Source organism: Schistocerca americana, chromosome 4 (genome assembly GCF_021461395.2).
Source record: "Schistocerca americana isolate TAMUIC-IGC-003095 chromosome 4, iqSchAmer2.1, whole genome shotgun sequence".
Lineage (NCBI taxonomy): Eukaryota > Metazoa > Arthropoda > Insecta > Orthoptera > Acrididae > Schistocerca > Schistocerca americana.
This window is the reverse complement of record NC_060122.1, coordinates 538958002-538977536: the sequence shown is the minus strand read 5'-3', so window position 1 is coordinate 538977536 and position 19535 is coordinate 538958002. Positions and strand designations below refer to the sequence as shown.

General features: G+C 38.6%; 1 protein-coding gene and 1 long non-coding RNA gene across 2 annotated transcripts in view; one reads left to right on the top strand and one right to left on the bottom strand.

Annotated features, from left to right (window-relative positions):
- LOC124612665 (calcium-binding mitochondrial carrier protein SCaMC-2) overlaps window positions 1-19535 on the top strand; it is a 243834-nt gene that overhangs the window by 65933 nt on the left and 158366 nt on the right. Inside the window, exon 3 of the mRNA XM_047140989.1 lies at window positions 3020-3107. Within this exon, the coding sequence (XP_046996945.1) occupies window positions 3020-3107 (88 nt within the window). The remainder of the gene's footprint in view (window positions 1-3019; window positions 3108-19535) is intronic.
- Window positions 9088-19535, bottom strand: part of LOC124612666 — a 28366-nt gene continuing 17918 nt past the window's right edge. The window contains exons 2-4 of the long non-coding RNA XR_006979559.1: window positions 18591-18779; window positions 15130-15306; window positions 9088-9205 (exon numbers count right to left, since the gene is read on the bottom strand). This is a non-coding gene — a long non-coding RNA (uncharacterized LOC124612666). The remainder of the gene's footprint in view (window positions 9206-15129; window positions 15307-18590; window positions 18780-19535) is intronic.

The following is a 19535-nucleotide window of genomic DNA, read 5'->3' as shown; positions in this document are numbered from 1 at the left end:
TCTCTGTCCGATTCAGAATCATAAAATAAAATTCGGGCACCGGCAGGTGAACTATACACGCGCACTTTTGCATTTTAAGTATGTCATCATCTCGGAATAAAAGCTGCCCATAAATACACTCTCCTTTTCATTCATAGAAAAACCAAAATAACTCTATATTAAATATTTCCCATTCAGAATAGACTTGGAGAGTTTATATTTCATAATCGAAAAACTTTTATCGCCTGAGAGAAACTATTAATTTGCCAAAACGGATTTAGATCACAATTGATGCGTGTCTGGACGATGACGTCACAAATCGACACTTGCTTGACATGAACGCAATACATGTACTAAAAGTACTGTCCATAAAGTAATATACTGATTTTTACAACAAATTTGCTACTCCTTGTATCGCTACACATCACTTTATATAATTGATTTGGTTAATCTCCTGCTTGTCTGAAGTCGACTGTTTATTCAGAACCTTGTAGTGTGGTAAGCTTGAATTTTTGCCTTTCAGTTGATTAGTAACTGAGTCTGACATAAGCTAATCAGCTGATGATGTGATGTAATGTGTGGAGTCATTTTATACAGAAATTAGAACTAATGCTCTATGTAGAATTTGTGATAAAATTCTTTAAAACTTTGTATAACAGCACCACTGGGTAAATGATTTAGTCACCCTCTTTTACAATAGAGGGAGAAATGAACATTCTGTGGGGAAGAATTCTGTTCTAAAAATGTGCATTAAATATCCTTTATACACCTTCCATTTTTTTAAAGAGTGAAACTATTCATGGGTTGACAGTTTTTTGTTTGTAAATTGACAGCACTTCTGAATATTATTCCCTTGAGCCTCACTGAACTAAGATACTGAAGTAACTTCAAAAAATGTTAATGTTGCAAATTCCTTACAGTATTTTCTATTTAGAACTATTTTCTATGATGTGTGTTAATACAGGTTTAGTGTAATTAGCTAGCTTTGATTTTTTAAATTTAAAAGTAATAAGTGTTGAAAAGCGTTTTATTAAAATTAAATAAATTTCTTGACAACTTTAGTCTGAGTCAACAATGACAGAGCTTTCATAAAACAAAATCAACAAGTTTCGTGTTTCAAAACCTAATAACTTTTTTAAATAAGTACCATTATTTATGATATATCAAAACTACGAAATAACAAAAATTTTAATTTTGTACATCAGAGATATCAGCAGCACTCAGACAATTTATCCAAAAGTCAAAATACCAATAGTATTTCATTATGTTGTTATCTCTAGTTCCTCAAACCTTCCTTAAGATGTTGACTGCCGCATGCATAGTGATGGGTGCTTCACCGCCAGGTCAGGATTATTGCATTAGATGTGATGTTCAACAGAGGCCACCAGCAGCCTTGTGGCAGTCAGTGTGTTGAATAAGTCTCAAAAGTAAGGCTTAGATGGTGTTCGTTACCTCATGATGGACCAGCACCTGTGCTTTAAACTACTTGGCTTGCCACAGATTGTGAAAAATACCATTGTTGAGTCAGTGCACTGCCCTAATTAATGGAAAAAGTTAGCATTAGCACTGTATGCCATTATACTGTGAAGTTCCAACGGTCAATGTGTTATTTATTATGTGTGCAGTTGATATGAAATGGTTTATTTTTTTCTGTAGAAGTGTTACACAAAGCAGTCTCATACACATTTCTTGCCATTACTATTTCTGACTTACTCCTTTGATCAGCATACTTATTTATGTTGAGAATGTTGAAAAATTGCTGTCATTACTCTCCAGGTACTTCTCTTGGCAGTGACAGTTTAGAGTGCACTGTCAGACTGCGTGACAGGACACATTCATTTGCAGGACTCAGAGGTTGTGCTTCGCTAGGAGAGGAAACATGTCAATGTAAAGCGTTATCGGTGCTGTTACTTGTACCTGTTGAACTTTTCCAAATCATAAGAGTACTAAAATATGTCGTTGTTTCGTGATATTTGGCTACATAGCACACTGATGCTATGGTAGATGGTTTGTGAACATTCTGTCCACGATAATGTATTGTATACCAATTTGCAGATCATTCTGAGTTAATGTTCACCTTTTTGCATTTTTTATGCTTGTTTCTGCAGAAATAATTTCCATGTGAGCTGGCACAATATATAAATAAATTGTGCAAATACCAGTACTACAGATTAGATTTAGTTCTGCTGAAACTTCTACTAGTCTAATCGTATTCCTTGTCGAAGTGGGCTACATTAGAATAAGCAAGTACCTCTTTTCGCAGTCAAAGCTACCGAGCAGGACAGAGCATGGATTTACCAGCAAGAATGGCCTGTCCTGTTTACTCCTTGGTCACTCCCAAATGGAATTGTTTGGTGTTTGGCTCAGATTTGTTCTTCATATATCTAAAATTGTGCTTGTCAAAAGGAAACTATAAGCAATATGCAAACATACTGACTTTGTTCTAGATTGAATTATTGTAATTTTAATCAGTAGAAATGAAGTTGAATTTATTTTACAAGCTTCCATTCGTCCTTTATCAATAAGTGATATTTACTGATACTTAAAAATGGTGTAGTTAACAGTGAAATGTAGGTATAAAGCTTTATCATTCTCATTAATTGTAAACAGCCAGTCATAAATTTTGTAGCAATATTGAGAGCTTGTGTGTAATGAAGAGTGAGTTCATAATACCCACTCCAGTTAAATCTGTTGTTTGATTTAGGAGCTCATCGTCCCCCCCCCCCCCTCCTCCCTCCAATCAACTGTGTGTACTGGTTAAAAAGAAGATTCTTCCTTAGCTACTAAAATTTTCTGTAGCATTACTTTTTATTGAAATATCTCCTTATTATTGAGCTGGCTGTTACTTGTTCTGAATGAAAGTCGGTTGTACGTTCAAAACTAAAATGCCAATTTTATTGCATCTTGAAATGATTGAACTACACAGAAAATTTGTTGTCAAATAGCAAGTGTGTGTTTCTACAGCCACATTGAGGTTTTTATTGCCATAGCCATTGTTTTAAACTATCTTTCTTTACGTGATCTCTGGAACATCTTACAGGTCGAATTGACGTTGAAGAACTGATCAAAGCATTTAAAGAATTGGGTGTCGAGATAGAGGCAAAAGAAGCCACCAAATTATTACAAAGGTATTAATTTGTTAAAAATGCTTAATTTCTTTCCCACAGTCTTAATTCTGATCTATGCTTAATTTTGCAGTATATTGCACGTTCATTCTCTCTCTCTCTCTCTCTCTCTCTCTCTCTCTTTCTCTTTCTCTTTCTCTTTCTCTTTCTCTTTCTAGACTCCCCACCCTCCTCCCCCCTCTTCTCTTTTTCTCCGTCTCATGGCTGAAAGTATTGTTCTTCTTTGTCTTTCTTTTCTATCCACTTGAATTATGTAACTTTGGTCTTATTAAGAACTTATGCATGATGCCGAGATTAGTATTAAGTGCTATGTAAAGTATTGAACAGTAAGATACAAAAATCTTCTTGCATGCATAATTGGCACTAATTAAAGAAAAATGAATGGAATTGTTAGTTCTTAGTGCAGAAAGATTGAGTAATGTAATTTCCATTGATACTTCAAGTTAATGACTTCATGGGGAATACTGGCTACGCAAAATTAATGAAAGGTTATTACCAATATATTTTATGTAATAATAATTATTATAATTTGAAAGGTATAAATGCTTGTTATAATCTTAGTTAGCAGAATAAGACGAGACAGTGATTAAATTTTGGACCGTGCATGGAAACACATCTCTTTTTGACAATTTTTCTGGCATAATATAACATTTGTTAGCTGTAATCAATTTGTTGTAATATAAAGTATCATTAAGAGAGCAGGGGAGAATTAAGTGCAACACTTACTTTGTTAAAAAGCCAAAAACTTCAAGATATTTGCAGGAATGTAGAGATAGATGTTAATTAGACTTCATATACCTGCAATAGTCCTGGAAAGGTGCTCCTTCATCAGTTGCCAGTTGCTTTTACTTAGTCAGCTTAATATTGAAATAGAACCAGTGATTTGTTCTGTTGACATAATAAAGATATAGTGTCACATGCGCCAAAGAAATAATGGCATATGGGATGTACATCTACATGTACTCTTTGACGTGAAACCTGGCCAGTGGCTGGCCGCCACAGAGATGGTCTTTCACAAAAGTGGCTGATAAAAGTGGGTGCCACTCAGCAGGCTATCTGCACAGTGCAGAATGACTGTAGGACGCGGTAATTTTTGCATGTGGTTTGGTTCTTTGTGCATCTTGCTTCTTTAATAAGATTTACATAGTATATGGCATGTTAAGCATTGCTCACATTGCAGTTAAATTGTGTACTGGTATGAAAAATATATGTAAGATCAGTTTGAAACCAATGTCTCTTGTATTTAGCTTCAATTTCAATTGTGCTAATTTCATTAATTCTGCAGATAATTGCATAACAAATACTGCTATCATATATGCAACTTAAATGATAGTCATTACATAGGTTTCATATGTTACATTTAGTTAGGTAAATAGCTCACTGCAATCCTACTTCCACTGTTCAGAAATATAGTGACCATTAGTTATTTTAATTAAAAGGTGCTCCACTCTAATGTACATAATACCATAAACTTATCAAAAAACAAAGATGATGTGACTTACCAAACGAAAGCGCTGGCAGGTCGAAAGACACACAAACAAACACAAACATACACACACAATTCAAGTTTTCGCAACAAACTGTTGCCTCATCAGGAAAGAGGGAAGGAGAGGGAATGACGAAAGGATGTGGGTTTTAAGGGAGAGGGTAAGGAGTCATTCCAATCCCGGGAGCGGAAAGACTTACCTTAGGGGGGAAAAAAGGACGGGTATACGCTCGCGCGCGCGCACACACACACACACACACACACACATATACAGACACAAGCAGACATATTTAAAGACTTAATATGTCTTTAAATATGTCTGCTTGTGTCTGTATATGTGTGGATGGATATGTGTGTGTGTGCGCGAGTGTATACCTGTCCTTTTTTCCCCCTAAGGTAAGTCTTTCCGCTCCCGGGATTGGAATGACTCCTTACCCTCTCCCTTAAAACCCACATCCTTTCGTCATTCCCTCTCCTTCCCTCTTTCCTGATGAGACAACAGTTTGTTGCGAAAGCTTGAATTTTGTGTGTATGTTTGTGTTTGTTTGTGTGTCTTTCGACCTGCCAGCGCTTTCGTTTGGTAAGTCACATCATCTTTGTTTTTTGATAAATTTTTCCCACGTGGATTGTTTCCCTCTATTATATTAATACCATAAACTGGCTTACAGTGACCAATGTTAAAATAAAGTAATTTGGCATCACTCATCAGCAGTGTATGGATAGTCTCTGCAAATTCTAGAACAGTCTGCACATCTGTGCCATTTCATTCCACATCAATAATTTCCGTATGAATATTGTGGTAACCCAGAAGTGGCGCTCGTATGAAACAAATAGACCAAATTAACAAAACTCTGCACTGACTTTGGCGGATGGTATAGAAAATAAACACCATGCTCAGCTTCACAAACCTTGTCATTATTTCAGGTTCTCTGTTGTAGACTAAAAGTTGAAAAGCTCTACAGTATAGACACTCTAAGCTTTTTTTTTTATTTTTAATTTTTTTAATTTTTTACAAAGCATCAGCAGTTGCATTGTAACCATTATGGATATAGGATACTTGTTTGCAGTATTTATAGGCTGAATGACAGTTTTGCTTAAGGACGAGATATTCTAGGTGGTATTGCTAAGTGTTTTGTGTTTCGTTGTTCAGTGTTCTGATGACAGCTGCTTCTCCTTTCATGTTAACAGAAGCTGTAATCTGATTTGCACTGCACACAGTCACTGGTTTCATTTTATTCACAGCTTTTTGAGCCAGCTTCTTTGGTCATTGTGTGTGATTTCCTTGTACAGTAGACTTTCTTGATTTGAAACTTTATTTGTAGTTTACGAAGTCTCTGTGGATGTTTTGTTTTGCAGTCATTGCTGTGTTGTTCTCTTTTCAATTGTGGTCCTCTGTTTTGAGGATAGTGCCAATAACAGCATTCTTAAGAATATGTAACTATCAAAAGATGCATTGTTTACTCATAATGCTTGCAGATAACCAGTGGAGATGCTCCAAAAATGTGAATAGTGTCTGATGAACGAGATTTTCTGGTTTCAGTACACTTGACAGAAAAACGAAAAAAAAGTGTCAGTTATTAATTTATGATGATTAATTTGTAGTCAGCACATCTGAGTGTCACTAGTAATTATGCTCCAGACGAGTGGTTGTCAAACTGCAGCCCAAATCAAGTGTTCGTGGTTCCCGTGGTCTGCAGCCATGTTTTATAACATGCATCTAACAACTAACAGCTGAATCCAAAAACGTCAAATAACATTAACAGCTTTGTAAGAGTGTAGTTCTCCTGCTCAGTAACAGAAATACTTATAGAAACAGTAATATTTTATGATGTGCTTAATGTTAATTGATGTTGCTGAATTCTGCTATGAGCTAAGTAAATTAGGCTGCTTAAATCAGGGAAAGAGGGGTAAGTGGTGTGGGACCTGTGGGTTAAGTGGATGTAAGAGGGGAATGTTGTATTGTTTGTCTTCCAGGACTGACAACTCCCAGGCTTGTGCAATCAGCTGCTGTGGTATAAATTTTGGCATGGAAGTAACGTGGATTCATGAATGTGCATTAATTAACCATTTATCTTCAAAGACAGTACTTATTTGTAGCAAGGTGCATTAAATTAATTGGGGCTTCCATAATACAGTGCAGTGAGTAGGAGGAAGCTGGAATTTTAACCATTTATCAAACTTTTGTGATGGTGTCTCATACTCAGTAGTGCATTTAAGTATATGTACAAATACCGTTACTAATCAGTCATTCACAAATTTTAAAACCACAAAACTATAATGTCACAACTGTTAGATTGCTGAGGTTGGCAGAAATCTGAAACAGAACTTCCAAAGTGTTGCTGACTTCTTAACAGCTTTTTTTTTTTTTTTTTTTTTTTTTTTCGTCATCAGTCTTCTGATTGGTTTAATGTGTCCACCATGAAATCCTCTCGTGCACCATCATCTTTAACTCCTCATATGTTGAATGTGTTACAGCCTCTGTCTCCCTATGCAGTTTTTGCTTTCTGCAACCCCCTTTAGTACCATGGAGATTGTCTCCTGATGTCATAACATACTGCCCCTTCTTCTTGTCTGTGTTCTTCAAATGTTTCTGCAGAAGATCCTCATATTCCTAATCTTATGTCCACCTAATTCAAAGCATTCTTCTGTAGCATCACTTCTCAAGCACTTCAGTTCCCTTTGTTATGGTTTTTCCAGTGTCCGTGATCAGCAACCTTACAGTGCTGTGCTCCAAACATATGTTCTTAGAAATTTCTTTGTCAAATTAGCCTACGTTTGATACCAGTAGATTTCTCTTGGTCAGGAATGCCCTTACTGTGTATGATAGTCTGCTTTATATGTCATTCTTGCTCCATCTACCATGGCATTATTTCGCTTCCAAAGTAGCAGAATGCCTTAGCTTTTTCCACTTCATGATCACAAATTTTGATAAATTTATTGCTATTCTCTTTACCTTTCTTGTTCTGGTTTTCTCTCAATCCATATTTTGTACTCATTACACTGTTCATTCCATTCAATAGATTCTGTAATTCTTCTTCAGCTCCACTGAGGATAGCAATTTCATCAGCAAATCTTACCATTGATATCCTTCCATCTTGAATTTTAACCCCACTCTTGAACCTTTTGCTTATTTCTGTCACTGCTTGTTGAATGCATAGATTGAACCCCTTTTTAATCGGTTCACTTTTTTCCAGGTCTTCAAATCGTATTGACCGCTCATGGTTCTTGTACATATTGAGTAGTATCTGTCTTTTCCCTATAACTTACTCATAGTTTCCTCAGAATTTTTAATATCTTGCATCTGTTTATATTGTCAAATGCTTTTTCTAGATCAACAGGGCCTATGAGTGTGACTTGATTTTTCTTCAGCCTTGCTTCTGTTATTAAGCACAATGTCAGAATTGCGTCTCTGGTGTCTCTACCTTCTCTTAAGCCAAACTTACAGTTGTCTAACAGATCCTCCGTTTTCTTTTCTGTTCTTCTGTATATTATGTCTGCAGCTTGGATGCATGAGTTTCTGGGCTTATTAATTTGTTATTATGTGGTAGTTTCACTCTTGATCGTCCACACAATTTGAAAGACATAAAGTACAGACCCCCCCCCCCCCCCCCCCCTTGGAAGTCTGATAGTATGTCCCAAGTCTCACAGTCTACTTACCAACTTGAATAGTTGTTTGGTTGCCACTGGTGCAATGATTTTAGAAATTCTGGTGGAACTTTATCTATCACTTCTGCCTTTTTCAGTCTCAGGTCTCCCTGAGCTCTTTCAAATTCTAACTCTAATACTGGATCCCCTAAGTCTTTCATATCAAGTCCAATTTCTTTTTCTATCACATCATCAGATAATTCCTCCCCCTCATAAAGACCTTAAGGGGAGTCGTACCGCCCTATCTCGACAATGTTAAATTGGCTATATAAATGCCCTGTTTTCTCAGGAACTGTTGAGTATATAAATGTGGTGTTTTTATCACATGTTCTCCCATGTTTTGTGACTGTATTGCTCTACAATCACTTTAAAATAACAACTGAAAAAAAAGTTATGATTTTCTTTCCCTAAACATATAATTTTTTGGTGTAAATTTTCACAATTTGTAATTTCTTGAATTTTAACTATTACAGTAAATATTACTAAAGCAGAGCTACAACATCATTGTACTATCTATGTTATGTGGTAAATAATTCGTTGATGTAGATTCATAAGTTTCTGAGAAAAAGGGGCTTTTATACTGAAACATGTCATGTTGAGAAAATTGCGTTTAAAGAAAAAATTTTAATATACAGCCAACTGATACGTAAAAAATATGTTAGAATCCTCTTGGATGGTAGTCCTCACCTCCTCCTCCATCTTCCTCATCCAGTGCTGCCCTCCTCCTCTTGGATCACTTGTAGTGGCATTGTAAACCTTAAGGAAAGCCAAGATATTCCAAAACCTGTAGTCTTGCAGAATAGTCATCATTAAAAGTAAGAACAGCGTCCAAAACACCAAGTTCAAAGACTGACCTTCCAATGCACACATTTTTTGGTATCCTTGACCATACAACATTCTTAAATGATTCATTCGCATTTTGTGTTTTGCCTTTGACACATTTCTTCAACAGCTCTGGTTGGGCGAGATCCTGAAACACAGGTTTCATGGCAAGCATAACAGCATTTGATATACTAATTTTGTGTGAGAAAGTGTCTACTTTACCCCCCTCTTTTGCCTTCAAGAATTTACACCATTCAGTGGAACACAGGTTGTGTATCGGTTCAGCATCTGTAGACAGCTTGTAAAAATAAATTGCCCAAACAGCTCTCTTCATACCATCTAAATTCTCTGTTACTTCTAATAGCCATACCATAATATTGTGTAATCTGATCAATTTATCAGTCAGTCGACGTCTTATACTTGGACCATCAGAGAACTTGGTACTTCCCAACTGTTGTCTGAGTCTACACAGTCTTGTGCCCATCCTCTTTTGCACATGATTAATGCACTCTAGTTTTGTAATTGACAAATCACCATAGGGTTTACTCTCGACCACTGCCTTATACGATTGAGTGTCTCCATCCCCAAGGAAACTCATGTAGCGAACAGCACGGTCATGCTGGGAAGCCGAGTGGAGGGTCTGAATCAGAGGCTGAGACGGTTCTGCGACCGTGTGGGCTGCAGATTCCTCGACTTGCGCCATAGGGTGGTGGGGTTTCGGGTTCCGCTGGATAGGTCAGGAGTCCACTACACGCAACAAGCGGCTACACGGGTAGCAGGGGTTGTGTGGCGTGGGCTGGGCGGTTTTTTAGGTTAGATGGCCTTGGGCAAGTACAGAAAGGGCAACAGCCTCAACGGGTGCGGGGCAAAGTCAGGACATGCGGGGACCGAGCAGCAATCGGTATCGTAATTGTCAACTGTCGAAGCTGCGTTGGTAAAGTACCGGAACTTCAAGCGCTGATAGAAAGCACCGAAGCTGAAATCGTTATAGGTACAGAAAGCTGGCTTAAGCCAGAGATAGATTCTGCCGAAATTTTTACAAAGGTACAGACGGTGTTTAGAAAGGATAGATTGCATGCAACCGGTGGTGGAGTGTTCATCGCTGTTAGTAGTAGTTTATCCTGTAGTGAAGTAGAAGTGGATAGTTCCTGTGAATTATTATGGGTGGAGGTTACACTAAACAACCGAACTAGGTTAATAATTGGCTCCTTTTACCGACCTCCCGACTCAGCAGCATTAGTGGCAGAACAACTGAGAGAAAATTTGGAATACATTTCACATAAATTTTCTCAGCATGTTATAGTCTTATGTGGAGATTTCAATTTACCAGATATAGACTGGGACACTCAGATGTTTAGCACGGGTGGTAGGGACAGAGCATCGAGTGACATTATACTGAGTGCACTATCCGAAAATTACCTCGAGCAATTAAACAGAGAACCGACTCGTGGAGATAACATATTGGACCTACTGATAACAAACAGACCCGAACTTTTCGAATCTGTATGTACAGAACAGGGAATCAGTGATCATAAGGCCGTTGCAGCATCCCTGATTATGGAAGTTAATAGGAATATAAAAAAAGGGAGGAAGGTTTATCTGTTTAGCAAGAGTAATAGAAGGCAGATTTCAGACTACCTAACAGATCAAAACGAAAATTTCTGTTCCGACGCTGACAATGTTGAGTGTTTATGGAAAAAGTTCAAGGCAATCGTAAAATGCGTTTTAGACAGGTACGTGCCGAGTAAAACTGTGAGGGACGGGAAAAACCCACCGTGGTACAACAACAAAGTTAGGAAACTACTGCGAAAGCAAAGAGAGCTTCACTCCAAGTTTAAACGCAGCCAAAACCTCTCAGACAAACAGAAGCTAAACGATGTCAAAGTTAGCGTAAGGAGGGCTATGCGTGAAGCGTTCATTGAATTCGAAAGTAAAATTCTATGTACCGACTTGACAGAAAATCCTAGGAAGTTCTGGTCTTACGTTAAATCAGTAAGTGGCTCGAAACAGCATATCCAGACGCTACGGGATGATGATGGCATTGAAACAGAGGATGACACGCGTAAAGCTGAAATACTAAACACCTTTTTCCAAAGCTGTTTCACAGAGGAAGACCGCACTGCAGTTCCTTCTCTAAATCCTCGCACAAACGAAAAAATGGCTGACATCGAAATAAGTGTCCAAGGAATAGAAAAGCAACTGGAATCACTCAATAGAGGAAAGTCCACTGGACCTGACGGGATACCAATTCGATTCTACACAGAGTACGCGAAAGAACTTGCCCCCCTTCTAACAGCCGTGTACCGCAAGTCTCTAGAGGAACGGAGGGTTCCAAATGATTGGAAAAGAGCACAGATAGTCCCAGTCTTCAAGAAGGGTCGTCGAGCAGATGCGCAAAACTATAGACCTATATCTCTTACGTCGATCTCTTGTAGAATTTTAGAACATGTTTTTTGCTCGCGTATCATGTCATTTCTGGAAACCCAGAATCTACTATGTAGGAATCAACATGGATTCCGGAAACAGCGATCGTGTGAGACCCAACTCGCCTTATTTGTTCATGAGACCCAGAAAATATTAGATACAGGCTCCCAGGTAGATGCTATTTTTCTTGACTTCCGGAAGGCGTTCGATACAGTTCCGCACTGTCGCCTGATAAGCAAAGTAAGAGCCTACGGAATATCAGACCAGCTGTGTGGCTGGATTGAGGAGTTTTTGGCAAACAGAACACAGCATGTTGTTATCAATGGAGAGACGTCTACAGACGTTAAAGTAACCTCTGGCGTGCCACAGGGGAGTGTTATGGGACCATTGCTTTTCACAATATATATAAATGACTTAGTAGATAGTGTCGGAAGTTCCATGCGGCTTTTCGCGGATGATGCTATAGTATACAGAGAAGTTGCTGCATTAGAAAATTGTAGCGAAATACAGGAAGATCTGCAGCGGATAGGCACTTGGTGCAGGGAGTGGCAACTGACCCTTAACATAGACAAATGTAATGTATTGCGAATACATAGAAAGAAGGATCCTTTATTGTATGATTATATGATAGCGGAACAAACACTGGTAGCAGTTACTTCAGTAAAATATCTGGGAGTATGCGTACGGAACGATTTGAAGTGGAATGATCATATAAAACTAATTGTTGGTAAGGCGGGTACCAGGTTGAGATTCATTGGGAGAGTGCTTAGAAAATGTAGTCCATCAACAAAGGAGGTGGCTTACAAAACACTCGTTCGACCTATACTTGAGTATTGCTCATCAGTGTGGGATCCGTACCAGGTCGGGTTGACGGAGGAGATAGAGAAGATCCAAAGAAGAGCGGCGCGTTTCGTCACTGGGTTATTTGGTAACCGTGATAGCGTTACGGAGATGTTTAATAAACTCAAGTGGCAGACTCTGCAAGAGAGGCGCTCTGCATCGCGGTGTAGCTTGCTCGCCAGGTTTCGAGAGGATGCGTTTCTGGATGAGGTATCGAATATATTGCTTCCCCCTACTTATACTTCCCGAGGAGATCACGAATGTAAAATTAGAGAGATTAGAGCGCGCACGGAGGCTTTCAGACAGTCGTTCTTCCCGCGAACCATACGCGACTGGAACAGGAAAGGGAGGTAATGACAGTGGCACGTAAGGTGCCCTCCGCCACACACCGTTGGGTGGCTTGCGGAGTATCAATGTAGATGTAGATGTAGAATTCTTTGACTGGAAACCTCTTTTTTGGCAGGATCCGTCGAATGATATTGCTATGTTAGAACTACCATTTTCAGCTACATCCTGCTCTGCTGCTGTAGTCATTGACTCCATAGCACACGCCTTGACACTACTTCTTACTGTGGAGTTGTATTTGATAGATTTTGTAGGGGGACTAGGGAGGTTCAGCAAGCCACAAAGAACCTTACCAGTGTAATGGCCTTTTCCTATGCATCTAAGTCCTTTGAAGTATCTTAGATTAGTGTCAAAAAGTCCATTCTTTACACTTATTTCTGAAGTCTTGAAAATCTTTTCGGTTTTACAGTTCACACACATTATTTGTAAAGTCCACACCAGACTATTGCGTTGCGATAGCTTTTCAGAAATTTCAATTTCCCATCCACTTACATGACAACACACTGTTTCACACAAAGCTGAAATAAGTATATGGAGAGTAATAATGATATTGCAATTTGTTTCACTGTTTGAAGCTGTGTTGTATTTTACATCATTACCCAGCAGTGTTTTCTTGGAAGCACTCGGAGGAGTAGGACTGTCACTATTTACAACCAAATTATCACGCCCTTTGGCGCTAACCACTCTTTTTACTGCTGCTATATCTGTTCTGTAGTATCTTTTTCCTTTGTTTCGTATTTTTTTAAACACTCTTTTTGGTTTAGTTGTGACAAAAACTATCACAGGACACAGAAACTAAAATGTGGCTAGTGGATAACTGTTGTTGTCAAACACAAACAAATGTACACTTCAAAGAGTTTACTGCAAAGTACCGCCAGTGTAGGCAGCTTATTAAACAGACAGTTCTCTACAAAACAAAAGAAATCACAGCCTTCTATACTGTATAGTTCCAGAGAAAAATGCCAGTATGCGAAATCATGGAAAACAAAATTCTCGTAAATGTCATTGCATGATTATTTTCAAATATTTATTTAAAATAGTAAATAATTGAATATTTCAATAAAACCAGCACCAAATGACACATAAACATCCATATTTTCATAATTTGCATAAAAGTAAAAATGTCAAATTTTGTTATTTTGGGTGGTATGACTCCCCTTAAATGTACTCCTTGTACCTACCCACTCTCTCCTCTGCATTTGACACTAGAATTCTTATTGGACTTTTAATGTTACCACCCTTGATTCTTGTTTCTCTGTAGGTTGTTTTGAATTTTCTGTATGCTTAATCATTCCTCCTAATAATAATTTATTTTTTGATTTCTTCACATCTTTCCTGCAGCCTTTTTGCCTAGGCTGACTTGCGCTTTCTATTTATTTCATTTTTAAGGAATTTATTTTGCTATATTCCTATCTTTTCCAGAACATTTTTGTACTTCCGTTTTTTGTTGATCAATTGAAGTATTTCGTCTTGAGATGTTTATGTTTTCCCACCTCCGCATTGCAAATGTTTTGAGTGAAATGCCCAGTCGATGCGCTGTTGTTTTCACGTCAATTCTACCAACAGTGAAAGTTGTTTAGTTCTCGGGGTGTTGTAAAATTCCTGGATTCGTCTCGTCGCTGTGCAGCCTATGAAAAGGATTGCGGGAGACTCCCAAATAAATTCCAAAGTACAGTGCAGTTTTAACACCAATATATTTCCAGGACTCTTGTGTCCGAGCCTGGTGAACTGTACCGGTTACATCACATGTACCCAAAGTTGACATCAAACGACACAGAGTTCACAACAGTCAACGAACGAGTGAGCCTACAATACATTTGCTCGCAACCCTAGCCAAAAAACGAGTGCCCCAAGGCGCCTGCGTGACCTCTATTTATACTTTTAACAATTACCTACAATGAAAATTACAATTTTATGTAAAATCACAATTAAAAGTTAAACCGAATATGAGCTACACATTGCTAAAAATTTACAATTTCAGTGCTCAACAAGGTGAACCTATTTTCAACTTAGTTAAGAGTTAATATAATATTTTCTGATCAATTATGTTACAGGTAACAATTAAATTTCTAAATTTGTTTATAACAAATCAACTAGTGCCTGAATTTTGGTGCTAACATATATCAGAGATTCAATTAACATGCTTTATTTATATGTTCTATTTAATTTGCTGTAGTAATTTTTTACTGATAAGTTTACTGGTACATCCTGACCATGTGCTACATTTCTTTCGATTAGTTACAGTATTAATTTCACATTTATATTGTGTTTCTCACATAAAAATGTTAATCAGCAAATCATCATTTTCGAATTATATGTATACTGAAATAGTTGTTATTTTTGTATGTAATTTGGAAACGGGTCACTTTACAATTCGACAATTAGGACTGGTGTTTATCTTTAATGCTCTCCGAGGGGTTCTGATAGGTAGCAATGAGATACAGTAATATTTCAGTCTGTTACCTGAAGTTTATTCGCAGTTACGTTTCTTGTACCTCCAGCTTCTGTGGTTGTCCTTTCTAGAGATGTCCAGTCTTCAACTGAACTGTGTACTGAGCCATCTGAAAGTTAGTCTTTCCCCTCTCTCATTACTACTCCCAAGGCCGTATTCTCCTGTAAACCTTTCTTCTGTTCCTTCCACTGTAATCACATTTCAATCCCCCATGACTATTAGATATTAATTTATATGTGTACTTGAATTATCATTGAAGTTGTAATTAATTTTTATTAATGAAGTGCATCTTTTAACAGCATTTTTCATTAGTTTATTGAGCATAGCAGTAAATGTAAGAGAGAAATTAATAATCAACGGTACATTCTCTAATATTATCTAAAACAATCTGACAGTGCTTAGGTAGTTTACGGATTCCATGCCCTCAGAAACTTAGTCATTAAGAGTTAGAGGTATCTTCAAGCCAGGTTTGAATAGTTTGTGAAACTGTCAGAGTGCAGTCATGTAGTAGCAATATTTGATGCAGTTTTGTCAATTTTTTTCTAAAATGGCTCAGTTGTTGGCAACAAATGCAGCTGCAATGGACATACCTTTGGGGAGGAATTTACAGTGTATAACACTGTTCTTATGTTGCCAGAAGCAAAATGTTGCCTATTCACATGCATTGAGGTGGTGTCTTCTGTTATGGCTCAGCCATTTATCTCTTCTTAAGAAGTTAACTTTAAAAGCATCATAACTCATTACCAGTAACAACACAGCACATGAATTCTCAATGAGTGAACTGATGACTTTCAAACAAGAATGCTGTAATACCTACTCATCAGATTTTTGCTGCTTTGAATTACAGCAGCAGTACTTCTACACCTGACTCCTGAAGCTTGCCGGTTGCAGTTTATACATATATCAGTTATGAATACTTCAGAATCAAGAAAGATCATTCTGGCTTGACATTTTTCACAAACAAGACGACCCTTTCCAGGCATGATTTTTACACTAGCAATCACCTTACATGACAAATATTCAAAGCTTCCTCCACTGTCCTCACCCTCCTGTTAAACCCAAAGCAAAAATTGGTACAAATGTCAGACCTTTTCCCACTTGTGACTATTTATCGCTTAAATAACGTTGATAGGATTAAAGTATGAAATATCCAATTTGTAACTGCTAAGCAAATACTAGAACTTCAAATAAGAAAATGACAGATGATGAATGCACTCATAGCAACCTATGCAGTTTTGTGTATTTTAACTGCATAGTGTTCACTCAGTTTATTAAAGTGGATAATCAAGAAACAATAGGGAACAATGTTATGCTTACCGACGGAGGACCCAGTACCAGACACTGATCAGGAAGAAGCTGCCAAAGGAAGATCAGAGAACAGTGGAAGAAGAATGGGGAGATTTTAAGAGGGCTCTAGTTGAGGCAGCTGAGACTGTGTGCGGAAGAACTAGCACAAAGAGGAGAAGTAAGGAAACCCCATGGTGGAACAACATATGTAAAGAGGCAGTACTTCGAAAGAACAAAGCCTTCAGAGAATGGTTCCAGACCCGAACAGAGGAAGCTAGGGTAAAATATAAGAAAGCAAGAAAGCGGCACAGACCATAGTAAGGGCGGAGAAGAAGAAGTGGATGGAAAAATGGACAAGAATGTTAGAAGAGGACAGTGAAGGGAACAAAAAAGTACTTTACACCATGGTAAGAAATAAGAGGAACGACAGAAGCGAGTGCCTGAGGATCATGGATAATAATGGAAGAGTTGTGGAGGAAATGCATGAGCTCAAAAAGATTTGGAAGGAGTACTTTGAAGATCTGTTGAATGCCGTCAAGCGGGTAACTAACAGCGATGGAGAGCCTAAGGCAGCAGACGATTATAATAGTGGGGAAATTGATGATCTAACTTGGAATGAAGTGGAAGAAGCCATAAAGAGGATGAAAGGGGGCAAGGCACCAGGTTGGGACGAAGTAACAGTGGATATGATACGAGCAGCAGGAGAAGTAGGAACCCAGTGGCTATACAGAGTGCTGAGGGTGGTGTGGATGGAGAACAGAATTCCTGAGGATTGGAAGAAAGGAATTATAGTCCCGATCTTCAAGAAAGGGGATAAAAGGAGATGTGAGAACTACAGAGGAATCACCCTGCTATGCCACTGTGGAAAAATCTATGAAAAGATCCTGGAGAAGAGAATAAGAAGCAGTATTGAAAGAAGACTGCAAGAGGAGCAATATGGTTTCAGACCGGGAAGATCAACAACGGACCTCATATTTGCGGTAAGGCAACTGCAGGAAAGGCACTATGAGTACGGGAAGGACTTAATCATGGCCTTTTTAGATATTGAGAAGGCGTATGACAGTATCTATAGGGACAAGCTCTGGGATGTGCTGAACGCAAAAGGGATAGATGAAGAGATAACACGAAAAGTCAGAAAAATGTATGAGGGAAGTGAGAGTTGTGTGAAAGTGGGGAGGGAACGTTCTGCATGGTTCAAGCTGGAAAATGGGCTGCGACAGAGAAGTGCACTTTCGCCTTTATTGTTTATTATTGTTATGGATGAAATCCTACAGCAAGTATCAGATGCAATTGGAGATCATAAAATGAAAGCAGTGCTTTTTGCCGATGACCTGATGTTATGGGGAAATTGCGAGAAGGAGGTGCAAGAGCAGTTAGATGTATGGGGGGCAACGGCAGCACAATATGGAATGCATTTCTCTGCAAAGAAAAGTGAAATAATTGTCACAACAAGGAAGAAGAATAGGCCAAATGTGGATATAACTTGTGGAGGGGAAAAACTAAAAGTGGTAGAGAACTTCAAGTACCTGGGAAGCATGATTGAAAGTGAGGGGGGAAACGCAATTGAAAGAAATGAAAGGTGCAGAAAAGCAGGGCAGTTCTTCAAATGCATTAGGGGGCTTATTTGGAGCAAGGAGGTGCCACAGAAATCCAAGGGAATTATATACCGAACCTACTTTGTCCCCATATTGGCATACGGAAGTGAGACATGGGTAATGCACAAAAGCGACAAAAGTAGAATACAAGCTAGTGAAATGAAGTTCCAGAGGAGCAGGTTGAGTGTAACAAGACGAGACAGATTGCGAAATGTGTATGTGAGGGAGAGACTAAAGGAGGAACCAGTACAGGACAGGATAGAAAAATCAAGACTGCAGTGGTATGGACACATGAAGAGAATGGATGAGGGAAGAATTCCAAAGAGGATGTTTGATCTGCAACTGGAGGGGAAGAGGCCCAGGGGAAGACCAAGAGATAGGTGGGTGAAGGGAGTGAAGGAATGTGTGACGAGAAGAGGAGAGAACTGGACGAAGGTGGAAGAGGGGGAATGGTGAAAAGACAGAACACGATGGAGAGGCTTGTGTTCCCGACAGACCCAGCCAGTGGCTGGAAACTGTCCAAGATGATGATGATGTTATGCTTACCGATACAGGAACAAAAATATACCCAAGAAACACATCGCATTTACCTGTTCTGAAAGCAGCCAACTTCAAGCATCGATGATGTGCGGCCAGTGGCCACTGTGAGGTGAGGATTTTCTCAAGCATAAATTTTTCTGATCTTGACACAGCCACAAGCCCTTTCACAGAAAGTTTTGCTATTACCTATGGGACTGAAATTGAAGCAAGCTATTCTTGAGGTTCTATCAGGCTGGTACCTAAAGCAGAAATGTGGGTAGTAAAACAATGGAATGAATAGATTCCAACTCAAGACTTTGCATCTACATTGTACTGTGTTTAGCACTGGACCACAAGTTGAAACAGCAGTGTAACATCTCAGGCAGAAGACATCGCTTCATCCACACATTTCTACATTCTGTGGTGTTCATGAAATGTATTCACAGTTGCAAATATGGACAACCATCACCTGCCTATTGGAATGATGACATTTATGTCTGACTGGGACTCAAACCCGGATTTCCCGCTTATCGCAAGCGGTCGCCTTACCATTTGGAATTGGCTGATCCTGCGGATGGGCAGACTTAAGATTCTGAGGGGGAGCCAGCTTTATTGGTCAATTACGTAAATGACTCAAACTTAGTCTTTGCAGTGGTCAGGTTTTATGTCGGAGTGTACGAATATTCCTTTTCCCCAAAGTATTCTTGCCTTCATATTCCCACATGTCTGGATGTATAGAGAACGTAGTATTTGCATTATTTACTCCTCATTAATTAATATGATAGTATACCAACAAATATTTATTTCTTGCTACAGTGTAGTGTTATGTAAGTGCATGAAAAACAATGAAGTTATTTGCAATCGGTCACGATCTTGATGAGCGTGATTGTGGTGTTGGTGAATATTATACTGCTTCAAATTCTGAAAAGATGTCATCTAAGTTTGCAAGAGGAAACTGTAATGTGTTCAGAAAGAAATACTAAAAGTTGACTAGCTGCTCACCTTGAGGTTGTTGG